The following is a 17273-nucleotide window of genomic DNA, read 5'->3' as shown; positions in this document are numbered from 1 at the left end:
TAAGTCATTCAAAATAAAATCATTTATTTGGTTTTTAAAACAAGTTTCTTTTTTTTCTTTTTTTATATCAAACTTAAAATTTCAGTTTCAAATCACTTTTTCAAATGAATAAAACTTTTGACTCTGATTTAGCTCCTTATAAAAGTGATGATTGCGGCATGTTATCCATGTAAAAATAAAAAATAATGCCTCAAAATAATGGTTAACAGCGCAAATCGTACCAACACATTCAACAACTGTGAAAATGGCATGCTTTTTACACTCACTACAATGGGATAAGTCATGAGGTGAGTAGTGTCCGGGTGAAAAAAGAAATAAAAAGATCTTTTTGTTAACAATTACGTGTTAACAGTTTACAAGACTGCCGATTTGGCCCACAAATCCTGGTGAAAGCTAATTTCCTATCCCCACTTTTTGTACTTTTAAGTGGAGGACAAAGGGGAGGCAAACGGAAAGCAACATGACAAAACACAGTTTGTCTATCCAGCCACGAAAAACCAGGAAGACTTAACTGCACTTGTACTGTAATACATAGTAGATAGACCTGCCACCGCACAGTTTAAACCGTTCTGAACGTCGAAAGTCTACAAGAATCAGTGGAACAACACAACTAACACATTTGAATCCTGGTTTGTCTGTTGATCAGCTTGCTCTATTCAGCACTTCATGCCTCCTTCTTATACGCCCCTGACACATTCCTGCACACAATCGGGAGGCAGTCAAAGTCTCCAGAAACCTACTCTACCATATCAGACATTAAAAGTTTGATTTTTGCTTCATTGTGACAGGTTTGGATTCACAACACTTACAACATGATTTAAGAGCCACAGAACAACCTCAACAACCTCAAAACACTCTGTGAAATGCCTCAATCTACCTTCTATATTTTCACCATGTGTCTGAAGTTCTGACTTAGCTGTTCTGGTACTTTAGTAGGAGAGGGGTTGTTACACAGTGTTGGAGCTAAAGCAGTAAGAGCATGCTCCACCTTTGTTTAAAGCCTGGGCTGTGGAACCTTTATCAACAATTGGTTGTCAGATCTGCTGGGTTCTGGTTCCATAATAAAGGTTTAACAGTTTCTAGAAGTAAAGCTGAGCCATACCATGGAGTGATTTAAAAGTGATCAATGGAATCTTAAATTGGATTCTTTAATTGTTTGGGGAGCCTGTGTACTTAAGAACAATAACAAATCACCAATAAATGTGCAGCTTGTGCTTGTCTTCAGTGTGGTTACTTTTTTTAGCGGCTACTTTTAGAGGGGTCAGAAATACCAGCAGCTACTCCCTGTTCTGTTGAACACCTGTATTTAAGGTCTTATTTTACCAAAATATTAAATTTTAAGATGGTGCCAGTGAAGAAATTCCTTATACTCCAATAGTGATTTAGATGCTTACATACTGAATTTTATATTCTGTGCCTTACACGCCTACAGTATGCGAGAACTTGGTTCTCGAAGGAGTTTTGTGGCAATTAACAATGAAACACATACTTAATGCACTGTAACACATTACACTGATGATTTCTCATTGTTTAGCCAATGTTTTATGACTTATGCAATATATTTAATCATTTGGACTTGATTGCTGCATTTGCAGTGTTAATAGTTTGGCCTATTTGGTGCTCACTTACCTGTCAGTCTTGAGCTGGCAGCTATTCCTCTTTTGTTTGTGATGAATTGGCAATTATTTCAAATTGACTTTGCAGAAACTGGGTTACCGCAGAAGTGAAGTCTGTTCTTCTCTATTTGTCTTCCATCTTCATTAAAATATGTTTAAATTGTGTGTTTCTAAAAAAGAAAAAAGAAAATCACTTAATTTAAAGAAAAAAAGGTGGTGTTTTTTATGTGGATTTACAAAAACTCCTAGGATTACATGTCCTCATTATTGGAGGTGTTGTGCTAATTATACGGAGCTTATGGAGAATTGATTACTGCAGAGATTTTTGAAGATCTTTAAAATCAATAGTTAGAATTTATATAATATATTACCATGATACAGCTATTATAAAGATATATATTATATATTATGAAGAATTACACTGGGAGCACAATGCTGTATAGAATCCTGTTTTCCTCAATTGTTGTCTCAGACACAGAAATGACAGCTTTCCTCTGCTGTGTGGACAAAAGTATGTGTCAAAAGAGGAGAGATCTGATTGGGCTAATAAAAGTGAGATGATTGAGACAGATCGAAGGTGGCAGACAGACGCCCATCCAAAGCTCTTCTTGGATACTTAGGGAGAGTGGTTTGACAGGACAGGCTGGTTAAAGTACCTCTGTCTTCACTCTGGAGTAAGAGCAGCCTCGATGGGAGTCACTCAAGTAGCAGCATATTCATTGGTTACATTGCACACATGTCAGAATGGATCGACAAAGCACTTCATCTCTCAAAGAGATCCCAGCACAAGCTGACAGAGATAGTGACAGGCACAGACTGCTGTTTGCAGGTGGGAGACGGGAAAGATATCTGGGTTTAGAACAAGGCTGACTGTGTCCACAAAGTGGCTAGTCTAGATTACATTTGATCCAGATTACTAGTGAGACTACAACAGCTTTTCATTCAGAAACAAAGCCATCTAACAGAAATCGTTGGTTTAGGAATATAGTCTTTGTTTAAAGTGAATATGTCAGCATTACAAACAGAATTGAAATGTCATCCCAGTAGTGTGAATTTGTTTAGATGATGTCTAGCAGACAGCTAGCAACTGTATCGTCCCCGTTTCTGCACCAACCTGCCCGTCAAAGCTGCTACATCTCTAATAATGCATCATTTTGAACTGTAAAATAACGTTTCAGCTGCTTCCTTATTCACAAGGGTTCGCCACACAGGGTTTTTATACCAGGTGTCCTTCCTGATGCAACCTTACCGCTGTGGCAACCCCTTGTGGTTAAGCCAAAAATAGCACAACTTTAAATATTTATAAAATGTAAATTGTTTCATGAAGGAGTAAATAAAATATAGAAATCAAAACAGTTTTTTAGAATCAGCCTGTAAACATTTATTGTTCCTTTAAAGTCAGACATTTTAAGAGAGTAGTCTCTGTGCACTGACTGTCTTTCGGAGGCAGCCTCAAGTGGCCATGAGAGGTACTGCATGTTGCTTGCCACTTTTGTGATGACTGTCTTTTTCAGCCTGGAGGTTACAGTTTGGAAGATACACATAAATACCTTACCTTTAATTAAATCCAATTAGTTTAATTTCTATTCTATTCTCTTTATATAGTATCAATTTTTTTTTTTTTTTAAACTGCATGCTTTATGCTGTAAGGTAAAGACCCTACAATGTTAGAATGAAATCGCAACAATCACATGACACCCTATGACCAAGCACCTGACAACAGTGGGAAGGAAAAACTCCCTAACAGGAAGAAACCTCTCACAGAGGCAGCCATACGACGTAAAACACACAGAGAGTGAAAAGAGCCCTAATAATATGCTTTGTCAGAAAGGAAAGCTTGAAAGTTGTCTCGAGGTTGTCTCCCGAATGCAAACTGGGAGCTGGTTCCATAATAAGGGGCCTGAAAGCTGAAGGCTCTGCCTCCCATTCTACTTTCAAATACTCTAGGAATCACAAGTAGGCCTTGAGCCTGAGAGCAAAGCACTCTGTTAGGATAATAAGGTACTGTGAGGTCTTTAGATGTGACAGGCCTGATTAGTCAAGAACTTTACAGTTCTGTGTGTGTGTGTGCTTGTGTGTGTGTTTCTCAGGCTGTATTCGACTGCGTTGTAAACTCTCTGAAGAACGTCCTCAACATCCTCATCGTCTACATCCTCTTCATGTTCATCTTCGCTGTGATTGCTGTTCAGCTCTTTAAGGGGAAATTTTTCTACTGCAGTGACGAGTCCAAGACCCTGGAGAAAGACTGCAGGTACGTTTATATTACTGTTTTTATTACTGTTGTCTATTCTAACTACATCTTCCTCCTTCACCTTTTTCTCCTTTTTTTGTCACATCTTTTCAACTGATTATGTCTGCCTTCTTGCTTTCAGGGGTCAGTTTTTGGACTACGACAGGGATGAAGTAACGGCGAAGCCCAGAGTGTGGAAGAAGTATGAGTTTCACTATGATAACGTGCTGTGGGCTTTTCTAACACTCTTCACCGTCTCCACCGGAGAGGGCTGGCCAGTGTAAGTCAGGACAGCCTGCATATCATTTTCAGTAGCACCTAGATGGAGGTCCAAGTGGTTTTTATCATTAAAGATATGAAACTAATAAATCTGATTAATTGGTGCAGAAAGAAATATTGCTCACATTTTTAGCTGACAATAAGTGCTTGAGTATTGGAAACATTCGTGACTTTTTCAAGTTAAAATTTCCATTGGTGATTCATCCCGAAAGGCACTCATCACACCTGGAGCCAGATTGTACTGTGCAGTTTAAATGTACCTGATTTCTCCAGGACTTAATTACTGTGCATTCTGTTAATATGCAATCAAGTCTCATTGCATAGATGTCAGTCTGCCATTCTGTGCCTTAACGCCTTTGCTTGGGCTGAAGTACCACAAGCAGATTCATCGTTGTCTCTGTCAAAGGTCGTTGATGCCTGTTTGCTTTTTGGCATTTCATGTACTTACCTGAAAATGAGTGAGCTTGTCATGACAGCTGAAAATCACAGACTTTCAAACAAGCTCTGACAGCTCAATAAGACCATAATCACAAGGAAGGACTCTTGATTGGTTTTATGCTAGTACATTGCACCTGTAGATACTGCAATATGAGTGATAGAGACACAGCCTTATAACGTTTTGTTCTTAACCTAAAAGCCTTAACCTAAAATGATATTGTATAAAAGAAAAAGAAAAGAAATATTATTAATAAATTAAACAGAAGACATGGAAGGAACCTCATCTGCTGACTAAAGGGTCACACATTTAAGGGTTGGACATAGGAAGCGCTGATGTTCGGCCGATAACAGATATTCTAAGCTCCAGTTGCCTAGGTAAACCTCCAATGTATTTACCATTTTTCTCATTGGTAGTCACTTCAATCGCTTGCCTCAAAGTGAAGGAAGGTTTTGTTGCTCAAAGTCGCTGAATGTCATTGACTTTCTATGGGCACTATATCCAATTGCTATGGTTACCACATCCAGTTGATTCCTATGTGGATGTCCGTTTAGCCTCTGCTGGCATTGGCCAATTTTTCAAGGTTTCTGGGTGTAATCAGAATATTATCCTTTTCAAGATGGTTCTGTTTCATCTTTAAATTTGAAAATCTCTTCTGTTATTTTTCTGTTGATCCATTGGCCTGCAAGCAACCAAAACCTGCTCAAAATGTGTTGTTTAGTAAAACTTGGGAAGAAATCTACATCGGTTTTGAAAATGATTTTAGTCTTTCCTTCTTTTTAGTGTCCTGAAGCATTCTGTGGATGCCACATATGAGGACCAGGGCCCCAGTCCAGGCTTTCGCATGGAGACATCTATCTTTTATGTGGTCTACTTTGTGGTGTTTCCTTTCTTCTTTGTCAACATATTCGTAGCTTTGATCATCATAACTTTTCAGGAGCAGGGAGACAAGGCCATGTCAGAATGTACATTGGAAAAGAATGAGGTGAGAGTGGAAAGTGATGCACTTTATTGTGGGTTTTTTTTTTCTTTTTGTGGGGGGATGTTCTGGGAAGAAGAAAAAAACACAAATTACAAAGAAACTGGTAATTTCTTCAGAGACACTAGCACTCATGCCGATCCTCTTCTAAATGTCTCTTCTATGCAAATCACATTAAACATGACAATTCCCTGCTCTTAAAAAGAAAGCAGCAGGGCTTATCTTCTCACTCCCTTCATCCCTTCTTCACAGGGACTTTGTGAAAATCCTGCTGTTTTCTTTCTATGATGTATTGGCTAGTGATCAGAGAACTTTAATTTGTGGTATCTTCTTTTAACATTACAAAACACTTAGAAAAGTCGGTAGTGGTATGCCAGCTGTTGTTTATTTTAAAAACTTTGAATTCTTCTCTCTGATGAAAGATATAAAGTTGTTGCATCAGAGAGTTTTCTTACCCGATCTGTTTTGTTTTGTCTTTTCAACTCTCAGAGGGCTTGTATTGACTTTGCCATCAATGCCAAGCCGCTGACGAGATACATGCCAGAGAACAAGCAGTCCTTCCAGTACAAAATGTGGAAATTTGTGGTGTCGTCTCCTTTTGAGTATGCCATCATGACTTTGATCGCCCTCAACACCGTCGTGCTGATGATGAAGGTCAGTTTTTTCTCCCACTAATGAGGCATGTGACAGTTCCCTTCAGACACCTCTGAGGCAGAGAAAGTAGTGCATTGGTTCAGCGATAGTTATGCAGTTCCCAATTTGATACAACAGACTGTTGAAATATCAAAAAGGATTACAGGAGATGTTTTTATAAACGCCCATTCAATCTTTTACTTTTAAAGACAATAATGAAAACAACTGTGGTCTGGCATTAAGACATACTGTTGCTAGCAACTGACTATTGACACTTTACATTACATTACTTTCTAGTTTGAGGCAAAAGAGCTTGTATTTTATCCATTTCCTTTACTCGTCTTCTAATTATTCAGGTAATCCGGGTTATCTCATCTGGTCTGAATGATTTTTTCTACCATTATGGAGCCATAGAAACTAACAATGAATCCTGATAAACCCTAAGTTTAGCTCTTGTTCACCTTCAAGGTCGTCTCTTTGGGAAACTCTGAACTGCATCCCACATGGCTGTAATTTTCAGAAACCTGTCTGGAATGTCCATTCTTTTTTTTCTTTTTCTTTCTTTTTTTTTTGCCTTTCCCGTTTGGTTCTTTAGCCAAGAAAATTATTGTCTGAAGGCCAAGAAAGATGCCCCAAAAAAGAGAAAACAAGCAAAACGAGAGCAACACAATAAACACAGCACCATTGCAATAACCTAGATAAGTGTAAGTAACAGTAAATACTAAATATTGAATGTTCAAGGCATGGTTCCTTGATCTTTTGGATATCACAGGTGTTTTCACTCTTTGCCTGGCCCCTCACCCAGGACCATTTTGCTTTGGGAGACCCTACCAGGGCTGACTCACTAGAACATGCAAAACCCTCCACCACAATGAGGTGGTGATCAGGGCTGGACTGGCCATCGGGCATGGCCAGTCCAGCCCTGACATTAAACACTATTCATTTAAGATGTGATGGAATCAAAGTAATTATTTTCAATCAAATGCCGCAAAGGAATATTTTCATGTGACACAGCGTAAATCTTTCCATTTGCCTGGTGGGCCGCTCGTGATTTTTCGTTTTTATGGGCCGATGGGGTTTTATTTCTTTTCTTTTTTTAACGGTATAAATGAATGGTGGTGGATTGGCCAGTTGGTCATGATCGACTCTGGGCTGGACCAATTACAGCCGAGGAGGTCGAACTTTAAAGTTGAGGTGAAAAGGAACGCGATTTGTCCCGTACTACTTCAGCTAGAAAGTTGCTAATTCAATCACGAAACTGATCCATGATCAGCTGATCGGCTTTTCTCTCTGCGCCAGAAAGAGGAAACCAGCGGAGGTTGCGCTAAACAACAGCAGCACGTTTAAGCTTGATCAGCTGTTGTTAGAATTTATTTAATATTAATTTCTAGTATCAGCTGATGTTTGCTGGAGCCACAGCTGTAAAAGCTGCTGGCCATGATATTGGTTTGTATATCTGGTGAGAGGGAAACATGAAGATGAAACCAGGAGATGTCCTTACTGAATCATCAGAGCTGAACAGGTGATGGAGAAACTGGTTTACCTTTTAGGTGACATGAATGAGTTGAAGGGAAGTTATGAACTGTTTCTGAGAGACAAATAACACCAGGATGCTTTTATACGTAGCTGACAGCTACGTGTGCAGGGGCGGGTCTAGCAAAGTTTTGCCAGGGGGCCAGGTAGGGCATTAACAGGGAAAGGGGGGCACAAAGAAATACTTTTCTTTCTTATTCTTATTTAAAATGTCTCGCTTTTAATAAATAATTATCTGAATCTTACAACCAAAGTTTTCATCTGATGTAAAATGTGTAGAAATCCATTATTGTATTCAGTAAATATCAAGTCTAGTATATACCCTAGTAAGTTATAGTATTCTTTCCTTTGGGAAGGTACCATCTGTGCAGTCTGCAATTCTGTTGAAGAAAGATGTTGAATCTATTTAATTACTGGAGAAAAATAATAGATTTCTGTGCATTTGTTTTATACATGCATTAAATTAAAATCGATTTTGTCAATTAAGCATCGAGGCAGAGGGTACGGGAATGGTTCCCTATTTTTTTTCTTTTCTTTTTTTGCTGGGAGTTGGCAACCCTATTAGTTAGGTATATGTATTTATAAATTAGGTTGTTTTATATTTTTGCTAAGTACTGTTTAGAATACCAGATAAGGGGGGATGGTGTAGGTTTAAGTTTATTATAAAGGCTTTATGGCTTTTCCTATAATACCATGGTGGGCCGGTCACTAGTCAAAATGACCAGGCTGATTTTTTGTCCCAGTCCAGCCCTGGTGTTGATTCATGGAGGGAAACGTCAACTAAAAATGTAATTAAAATTTCCATGGAGACAAACTTAGGAACTAGTGTTGGTGCCATATCACAGTCAATCCTGTGGGTACAAGCTGTTCCTAGTTGTGCCCCCCCCCCCCAAGATCCTGATTATATGGTGATATCATAGAGCAAATATAAATAGTTAGAACAGGACCATAAGAGGGTGATTAAAAAAGCATTTGAGAGGTGCACGAGGCAACCTCATAGAGGAGATGGTTAGAATCTTGTTATGGGTTGAGTCCTGAAACTTTTTGTTCCCAGTGAGTGCTTTATTCAAAACCAAGCAGCAGCAATAATTGATCATGTGCAGTCCTATTTTATCTCTATGATGCATGGCTAAAGAGGATTGTGGCGTCTTTATGGCAGTCTTGCATGAACTCTGCAGATACATACAATCCCATTTCAATGTCAGTGAAATCACCTGCAGTTGCAATACAAGCCTTTTCTGATATGTAAGATGTTTAAAATTTAATAAGCCAGACCTGACAGATGCAGACGTCTCTGGTGGGTGCAAGCAGTCCAGAACAGAACAGGAGTGAATAAACATGAATAAAAAGGATCTGCAGTGTTTTGGTGTTGCGTTTACAGCTGTAGTTTTCAGTATCATGTACAGTGGCTGTCTGATCCATGCATTAAGTGTGCAATAAATAACGGGAGTCAGTTTTACACATTTATTGTTAATATAATTAAAGATATTAAAGAGCAGATATTCAGTGTTTCGTGTTTCATCTTCTGCCCTCAGTTCTATGGCGCTCCAGATGTGTACGAGTCCATGCTGAAATACTTAAACATCGTCTTCACGGGCCTCTTCACACTCGAGTGCATACTCAAAATTATTGCCTTCAATCCACTGGTGAGTTGTCTTTGTAAGTCTGTATACTGTGCTGTACTCTGCAAGCAGCTATTGATGGTTTGAAATGTTCCAGTTTACACTTAAAGAGTTAAGTGATTTGGTTCTTCTAAAGGTTGAGTTGATTTCAAGGTATCTTTTAGTCAGTGACACAGTCTCACTTTAAGAAGACTGTATGAATCTCACCTAAAGCATTATGACACAGTAAATAAAATCTTGCTTTTTTGCATTCATTTCAGAAAGAGGAAGAGTTAGCTAACAAAAAAACAAAAGAGGGAGATAAACAGAAGAGTGCACAAAGGAAATAAATCTCCCAATGTGGCGCCGTCTGGCCTCCAGCGAAGCATTTCATCTTAGGCTCTATTCCATTTGCGAGGCCCATTTATTAAATAGCTTTTCTCACACACCACTTACCTCCACCTGTTTAGCTGTTAAGCCCAGATGACTGCGCTCACATCTGCCATTATAAATGCTCTGCTGCCACTGTAGCTCTTCAAAAAGCAGCTGCAGGACCTGGCAGCAGCCTCTGCCCCGAGGAACAGGATGACTGACCGGTCTGAAGAGCCTCAGAAGTTATGCAAAAGATGTGCATTTAGCATTTATGTGTGTGAATGTGTGTAATGTAGGCACATATAAAGTTGATTTGTGTGCTCAGGGAGATGGCTAGTCTTTATTTTTTGGAGTGTGCTCATTTGAATACTTTTTGTGTTCCTCAACTTTGTATCTGTGTCTGCAACTTTTTCATATCCAGATCTGTATTAAAATTTGCCCACATATTCGTGAACGTAAGGGAGGTAGATGCACAGGAGACTCATTCAAATGAGGCAGTGTAGGGGGAATGTTGCTGGAAAATGGATCATAGAATTTCTGCTTGGATTAGATGTCTTAGTATGAATTTGGGAAAATCACAGTGCTGCCAGTCTGGTCAGTTTATTAAAAAGATTAAATTAAATACATAAGAATAAAGGAATAGCTCAATAGTAATAATTTATGTAATCTATAATTAAACAGGTTTTTAAACTGGCATTAGAACTTGGTTTATTGTGGTTAGAGCAGGGAAAATTATGTAATAGTCAACTTTGACATATCTATTAAAAGTTCAGTTATGGATTACAATTGTTCACATCTATTGATAATCCTGAGCTCCCGATTTTTTATTATTAGATTAAAGCTAAATTTAATATCTTATACCTTTGGACCATATTTAGAGTAGAGTGTGGTAAGTTGTCAGGTACATCTAAAAACTGAATGGAGTGCAATGGACAGATACCTCCTTATTAGTGCTAAGCATCAGGGTAATTTAATTTTGTACAATAAATATGCAATAAATATACACAAATCTAACGCAGCACAAACATACGCATACACTGATCAGAATGGAGTGCCCATATTTACTTTACAAATGACACCAGGCATTTTACACAAGTGCACGCACAAACAAACACACACATCCACCTACACAAACGCATTCACATTCACCAGACAGGTCAACCCAATTCGTTTCATGTTTTATTGTTGTCCATTACAGGTGTAAATATTGTAATACTCTCAGTTTATGACTGTGAATGTGAACGAGAGCCAACTTGTAAAGCCCTTTGAATGAAGGCTCTATTTAAACAGCAATTTTTCATTCGAATGTACACTTGAAAGGGTGGAAAGCGGTTTAAAAGCAGTTAGTTATGATGAAGACACTGTATAAAATATTTAAAGGTTAACTATAACATCCACTTTTCTTCTTTCTCTTTCTTTTAGAACTACCTGAAAGAGCCCTGGAATGTGTTTGACTTTGTGACTGTGATTGGAAGCATTACAGACATTTTGTGCACAGAGATAAATGTAAGAGTTACATTTCTCATCGCATGCACCTACCTCCCATGGGTCACTTCCTACATGGGTACCAAAATTCAGTGCATGCTCATAGCTGTAGGATCACAACGGCAAAGCAGCAAAGCAGCATGCTGTGACACAGGAAGCAGATTTAGTCCAATCAGGGAAACTGTTATCACGATAATGGACTAATCAAAGTTAATATTTTGCTACAGTGGAAGTGATTTACTCTGGGCATGCAAGCGTTCAAATACTGTTATTATGATTAATCTATTTTCTATTTTTTTTTATGTTTTTGTCTATAAAAAGGCAGAAAAAAATGATGAAAAATACCCACCAAAGCAGCCTGGACTGTCAAAAAATCTGACAACCCAGACTGCTGATTTCACATTTTCTATTATTATTATTATTTTATTTTTTGGGGGGGGTGTTGTTGTTCAAAGTTTGAAAGTCAGAAATATCACCAATTCCTCCCAACTGTCAATTATTCATTTAGTTGCTGTTCTGACTTTCACTAAAATTTGAGCTGTTGTAGCATTAATTTGCATGTGTTTTTGCTTAATGTCAGTATTTTTTTTTTCCAGCTTCAAAATCATCAGTGTGGATGTCATGCTTTGCTGTACTCTTAGTCTCAGTCCTCGAATCAGCCAAACAAGTCCATAGCAAAAATATGACATCATAAAAATCTATACATGAAGCAAGGGAAGCCACACGACTTGAACATTAAACATTACAGTCTTGAACATTTAGTTTTCTATTTTTAATCACAGCAGATGCAAGGTATTTGTGCGGCTTGAGGACTGAGGCAGGTTACTTTAGCTTTCTGTGTTGCAAAGTCAGCTTTTGTGTGACTTTCTCTTCCTGTGATCATTAGTCTTCTTCTCTGTTTCTCTCGCTGCTTTTTTCCCCCCACTGTTTTTCATCTTCTGCTGTGTCTTTCCTGGCGCCTGTGCCCTCACTCTGCCCCTTCTGTCACATCTGACACCTCTAGACGGTAAGTGGCTTTCCTTGTTGGCCACTGATTATGTCAGTTCCCCCGTCACTGTGTGCTGTTCTCTTCCACGGCTTGAGTTTAAAGTGTCTAACTACACCTTGAATGTGAGATGATATAAATGAAGACCTTTTAAACCAATGTAGCATGAAATGTGTGCTTTAACAGTAATCAGACCTTCTATGGCAATTACTGTTACATAAGCCCTTAATGTGAAAATGTACAGTTCAGTCAGATCCACTACAGTGAAAAGAACGTTGTTATTTCCATCAGCAGTAATTTATATTTGGCAGCCTGGCGTTTTTTCTGGCGCCTTTCTGACCTTCCATGTGCATACAGCCAAAGGCTGCGAGAGCAGCAGCAAAGCTCCCTGTACAAAACAGTGGCAACAGACTTGACACTGATTCAGTGTGAAAAGGAGGTGCGAAGGTGGAGGTGGGTTGCAAAGCGGTTTTCAGATGTGCAGCTACTGTAGGCAGTAACTTAAATAGCGTACATTTGCTTTAGCTTTAATAGCTTTAGCTTTAATTTCAGTTTTAGTTCATTATAATAACCTTGTTAATATTAGTTTGTCTGTATTGCTTCTAGATTATATCAGATTTATCAGTATATCATCCCACTGATCCACCCATTTATCCATTTTTTTTACTTGCTTAATCAGTTCAGGGTTGCAGGAGGACTGAAACCTATCCCAAAAGATCATAGGATGGGTGTCTAAGAGAGTAGTCTTTAAAAGTCTTTGGCAACCCCTCATTTCTTTGTATTCTGCTTCCAGGGAGATAGACATTCTTGTCAGTTTTAAAAGTGGCTTTGAGCAATAGTTTTGCAACCTTCCTGGAGTTCTCTCATAGTTCTTCTTTGGCTACTCTGTCACGCATTTTTAGATGCGTCCTTGTAACAGATTTTCAGGTTAATGTTGCTAATTGTTATTTATTTATTTACTCTTTCTGCTATTAGATCAAATTGTACATGGTTAGTTTGGAGAACATTAAAATAGAGTTTTACTGTAAATCTCAGTACGCATTTTTTCCCTCTAGCAAAAACAAAACAAAAAAAAAAACTGAAATCGTCTACAAAAATGTACTGCAGTATGCTACCAGCTTAATAAATTATTAATAAAAATATCCTCAAATCTGGTACATAATAACAGATCATTTGTTTTTCTTTCCCAGAAAGAAAAAATCAACCTGAGTTTCCTGAGGCTGTTCAGAGCAGCTCGTCTCATCAAGCTTCTGCGACAAGGCTACACTATTCGCATCCTGCTGTGGACCTTCGTTCAGTCATTCAAGGTAAGGAAAAAACTGAGTAACATGGAAACATTATAAACATCCGAGTTAGAGTCTGAAGCATCTCGGTAAGTGTGTAAACTTGCAGAAAGAAACTGTAAATTTGGAAAGACACACGGGCTGGCAATCTGAGCCAGATTTATTTGCTCTTGCATGAAAGTATATCTCATACAATACAACTAGTGGAATAAAGGGCTCAAAAAACAGGCCTAGGCATGCTTTTTCCTGTTCAAATTGAACGAAATAGCTCTCAGCAGACAGCAGTTTAGATTTTCACACCGTGCCGGTTTTGTTCTCTAAATCCCCTGGGACAAGTTGAGTTAAATGTGGAGCGCTGGGGCCACAGCACAGGGAATTTATAGCAGCTTTAATGTCAGTGGTGAGAGCTTTTAAGCCCAATGAAAATGGACAGTAGCTTCAGAGTGTTAAAAGGTGGCTATTTAATTACAACAAATGTTCGCCGCCTTCTTGCAGCCATATAAATAGTTGGTTGAAAAGAATCAACCCAGCAGGTCAGGTTCGTTGATCGGGTTCTTAAATAAATACTGTAAAATGTTAGAAGGGCGCTTGTTGCTCTGTAGAGAATCCGATTTATGAGTGTGTATGTGCATACAAACACAGAGGAAGAGATCAAAGAGGCGCTGTGCCCCATGTGTGTCTGTGTGTGTATAAAATGGATATTGTTGGTGCCATGCTGTATATGAGTGTGTTTAGACTGTATTCATGTGTATGCTTTCAGGCCCTGCCATATGTCTGCCTACTCATTGCCATGCTGTTCTTTATCTACGCCATCATAGGAATGCAGGTGAGTCATCATGTGCATAAAGCACATCTGAATTTCATGATTCAATGAAATATGCCTTCTACAACGTGTAGATTTCCCAGTAGCCTATCAGTGAATGACCTGAGTGGGTGTGACTACACATTAGCTTGTGTTTAACTGGCATTTCACCATTTCTCTTAATTTGATGTGCAGTATAGCGATTGGCATCATTTTAACCATATGCTCTGTATAATAGATGGATGTATAGTAGCTACCAGGAATTTACCCGTTGGTTTGTGGATTCACTTTGTTTTATGGTCATTGCCATCTTGGTTTTTGAAGCCACAGGTGACTACATTTAGACCAGAGCGTGAATTTGTCAGTCAGCAAGCCTGGTTAGCACTCATAGACTATATTGGGGCATCAGATACCATCTAATTAATGATAAGTGAAATACAAATTTAAAGCATTTCATCCACTAAAACAGGTCCACGAACTTCCTAGACTGGCTTTTGGTGTAATTAACTGCACAGGAAGACACAGTCATTTTCAGAAATAGTTTATCTCACAGTGGGAAAATCCTTTTGTCGCAGCAGTTAAAAACGCACCAAACATATTATAAATACCTTAAATAAGTACAATGCAGCTTGATAAAACCAAATATATAATTATCTTAACATGAAAAACTCCAAAAGCTCAAACCTCCAAAAAGAGAGCTCACTCGCTGAGCAGTATTTACTTTCAAGGGAAAAGTGTTGCATTTTATAGATATTCATTTTGCTTAGTTTGCTGCTTTTAAACTTGCTGTCAGAAGTTTCTAGTGGAGTAAAAAAATAAAAGTACAAATTCCAGGTTTTTCTTATTTACTCTGTTGAAACCCATTTTAATCTACCTGAGATATAGTAAATCTCATTGTTTACTAAAATTCACTAAAATGTTTAATAAAAAAGGGGGAAAAAATTTGATCATAGGTTTTTTTCTGTTGATTTATTTATTTATTTATTTTAACATTGTACATTAAACATTGAAATTTTTATGTATTTAAACAGTGATGCCATAGTATAGGAATGTGATTTTTATAATTTCCCTATAAAAACACTGTCAGTAAGAAACACAGTTTTAAATAGCTCTATATAGAATTATTATCGTTTTGATATTTAGATCAGTCTATTGACCTCCAAGGAGGGGTCAGAGGTCAAATGTTACATGATATTTTAAATCTTTACACATCGCGCTTGTAAGAACTTAAGGCTTTTTGTCCCTTTTTAACCAATAAATCATCAATCAGTAAATCACTCAAGTAAGTCAATAACCCCACTCTACACTTCTACAAAGTTTTATCTGAATTCATCCAAAACTTCACACGCGGTATCGTGTTTACAGACAGAATGACACGCGACCACTTATGATGCTTCAAACACTATCAAAAACCTCATGGATGCAGGTGATGAGATTAAAACGACTCTTAACTGAAAATAAAACAATTGAATATTTCTAAGTCAACGAAGCAAAAGAAACAATAAAAAAATTTTCTTCCTAAATGTTCCAAAAACTTCAAAGCAAATACCAGCTGACATTCAAATGGCTCAGTGTAACAGTGTGGCAAACAGTGCAGTGCAATGAAGTGATGTTGTGTGTGCTACAGTAAGTGTTATGACAGTGCAGGGCTGAGATAACCTGTTAGCATGAGAGAACAGATGAATCTCTGCTAGACAGATGTTTGGAACTACGCAGAGTTTTTGCTTCTTTATTTCTGTTCTAAAGTTTGACGATTTGAAATACTTGCATGTGGAAGTCAGTCACAAGGAACATCAAGGAACTGCAGTTTGTAACACTTCAGCGTGACACTTCATTTTTCAGCCACTGACGCTGCAGCTTGAATATAATTGATTAATAGTCGTTGTTGACTGTAGACTAACAGAACTTCTGTGCTGGATAAATGCTACCTTCCCAGATGTTTCCTGTGTTCATTAAATTTAATGCATTTTGTCATGTACAGCAACCACAAGAAAAATGTGTCTGGCATTGCTATATGACTGTTTTCTACACGTTTGATACAGTCCTGGTAAAGATATTACATTATAAACTTAAGCACAGACTAAATGTGTTTTCAGAGTGGATTATTCTTTATTTTTGAGGCAGCTGATATAAAGGATTCCAATATGTTTTTCCTGAAAAAATGGAGGGAAAAGATGCTACCTGCATAGGTGACTGCTATCACGGGTCTCCTGGGTGTAGCAGCTGGTGTTTATAGGTCAGCAGGATGGACTTGCCAAGAGGCAAATAAATATTTTAAAAAGGCCTCTGGGATGTTTTATTGGACTGACACTAGGATAACCATGAGTTATGACAGCTATCAACTCTCTTTGTGTCTGCCATTCGGTTCCAGTTCAGATCAGAAATGGTTTCCTGGAACAACATTTGCATTAAACTATGCTGACATAGCATAAACGAGTAATGCTTGAGATAAATGATAAGCCTGTATCTGCACAATGTATACAATAAGTAGTTGCAATGCACGCTACATTACACAGTTAATGACAGATAACGCATATACACAAAGAAGGAAAATTAGCTCTAGCTTTATTGGCTTACAAAAGCAGTTTGTACAAGGCCACAATATAATTATATTTCATATTCAAATTACATCCATAAACCACTGTGTGCATGGCATCCATTAGTACCTATTATATTCAGTGAAGAAATTTAACAAAGACAGAAAGGGCCACACTGGGAATTATAAGTATACTGTTTATTGGCAGATTATAATTTAATGTGAAACGCATTTTCAACATTTCTACAATGTGGGGCATTTAATATAAATAATGCATTATATATACGGAAAAGAGAGGGTCTTTAATTTTCTGGACATAGTTTTACATGTAAGTCTTACATAGCAATGTCACAGGTCTGAACACAGCAACTCAGTGTAGGGTGGGAAATGTATAATCTCCATCCAGCTGAGCCTTCTGCTGCGAAATCAGCTGAAGCCTCATGTGTTTATTTGACATTGGGTTATAATTCATAAATCTCTTACCAAGAATATTTCTTACAGCT

The 17273-nt window shown here is 38.0% G+C and overlaps 1 protein-coding gene across 1 annotated transcript in view; it reads left to right on the top strand.

The window, feature by feature from the left end:
• The window catches only part of cacna1bb (calcium channel, voltage-dependent, N type, alpha 1B subunit, b), a 226641-nt gene that overhangs the window by 181670 nt on the left and 27698 nt on the right, over positions 1-17273 (top strand). Inside the window, exons 28-35 of the mRNA XM_063478885.1 lie at positions 3707-3867; positions 3989-4126; positions 5345-5546; positions 6030-6194; positions 9242-9352; positions 11102-11185; positions 13340-13456; positions 14193-14258. Of these exons, the coding sequence (XP_063334955.1) occupies positions 3707-3867; positions 3989-4126; positions 5345-5546; positions 6030-6194; positions 9242-9352; positions 11102-11185; positions 13340-13456; positions 14193-14258 (1044 nt within the window). The remainder of the gene's footprint in view (positions 1-3706; positions 3868-3988; positions 4127-5344; positions 5547-6029; positions 6195-9241; positions 9353-11101; positions 11186-13339; positions 13457-14192; positions 14259-17273) is intronic.

This window comes from Pelmatolapia mariae, linkage group LG7 (assembly GCF_036321145.2).
Source record: "Pelmatolapia mariae isolate MD_Pm_ZW linkage group LG7, Pm_UMD_F_2, whole genome shotgun sequence".
NCBI classification, from domain to species: domain Eukaryota; kingdom Metazoa; phylum Chordata; class Actinopteri; order Cichliformes; family Cichlidae; genus Pelmatolapia; species Pelmatolapia mariae.
This window is presented reverse-complemented; position numbering and strand designations above follow the sequence as displayed.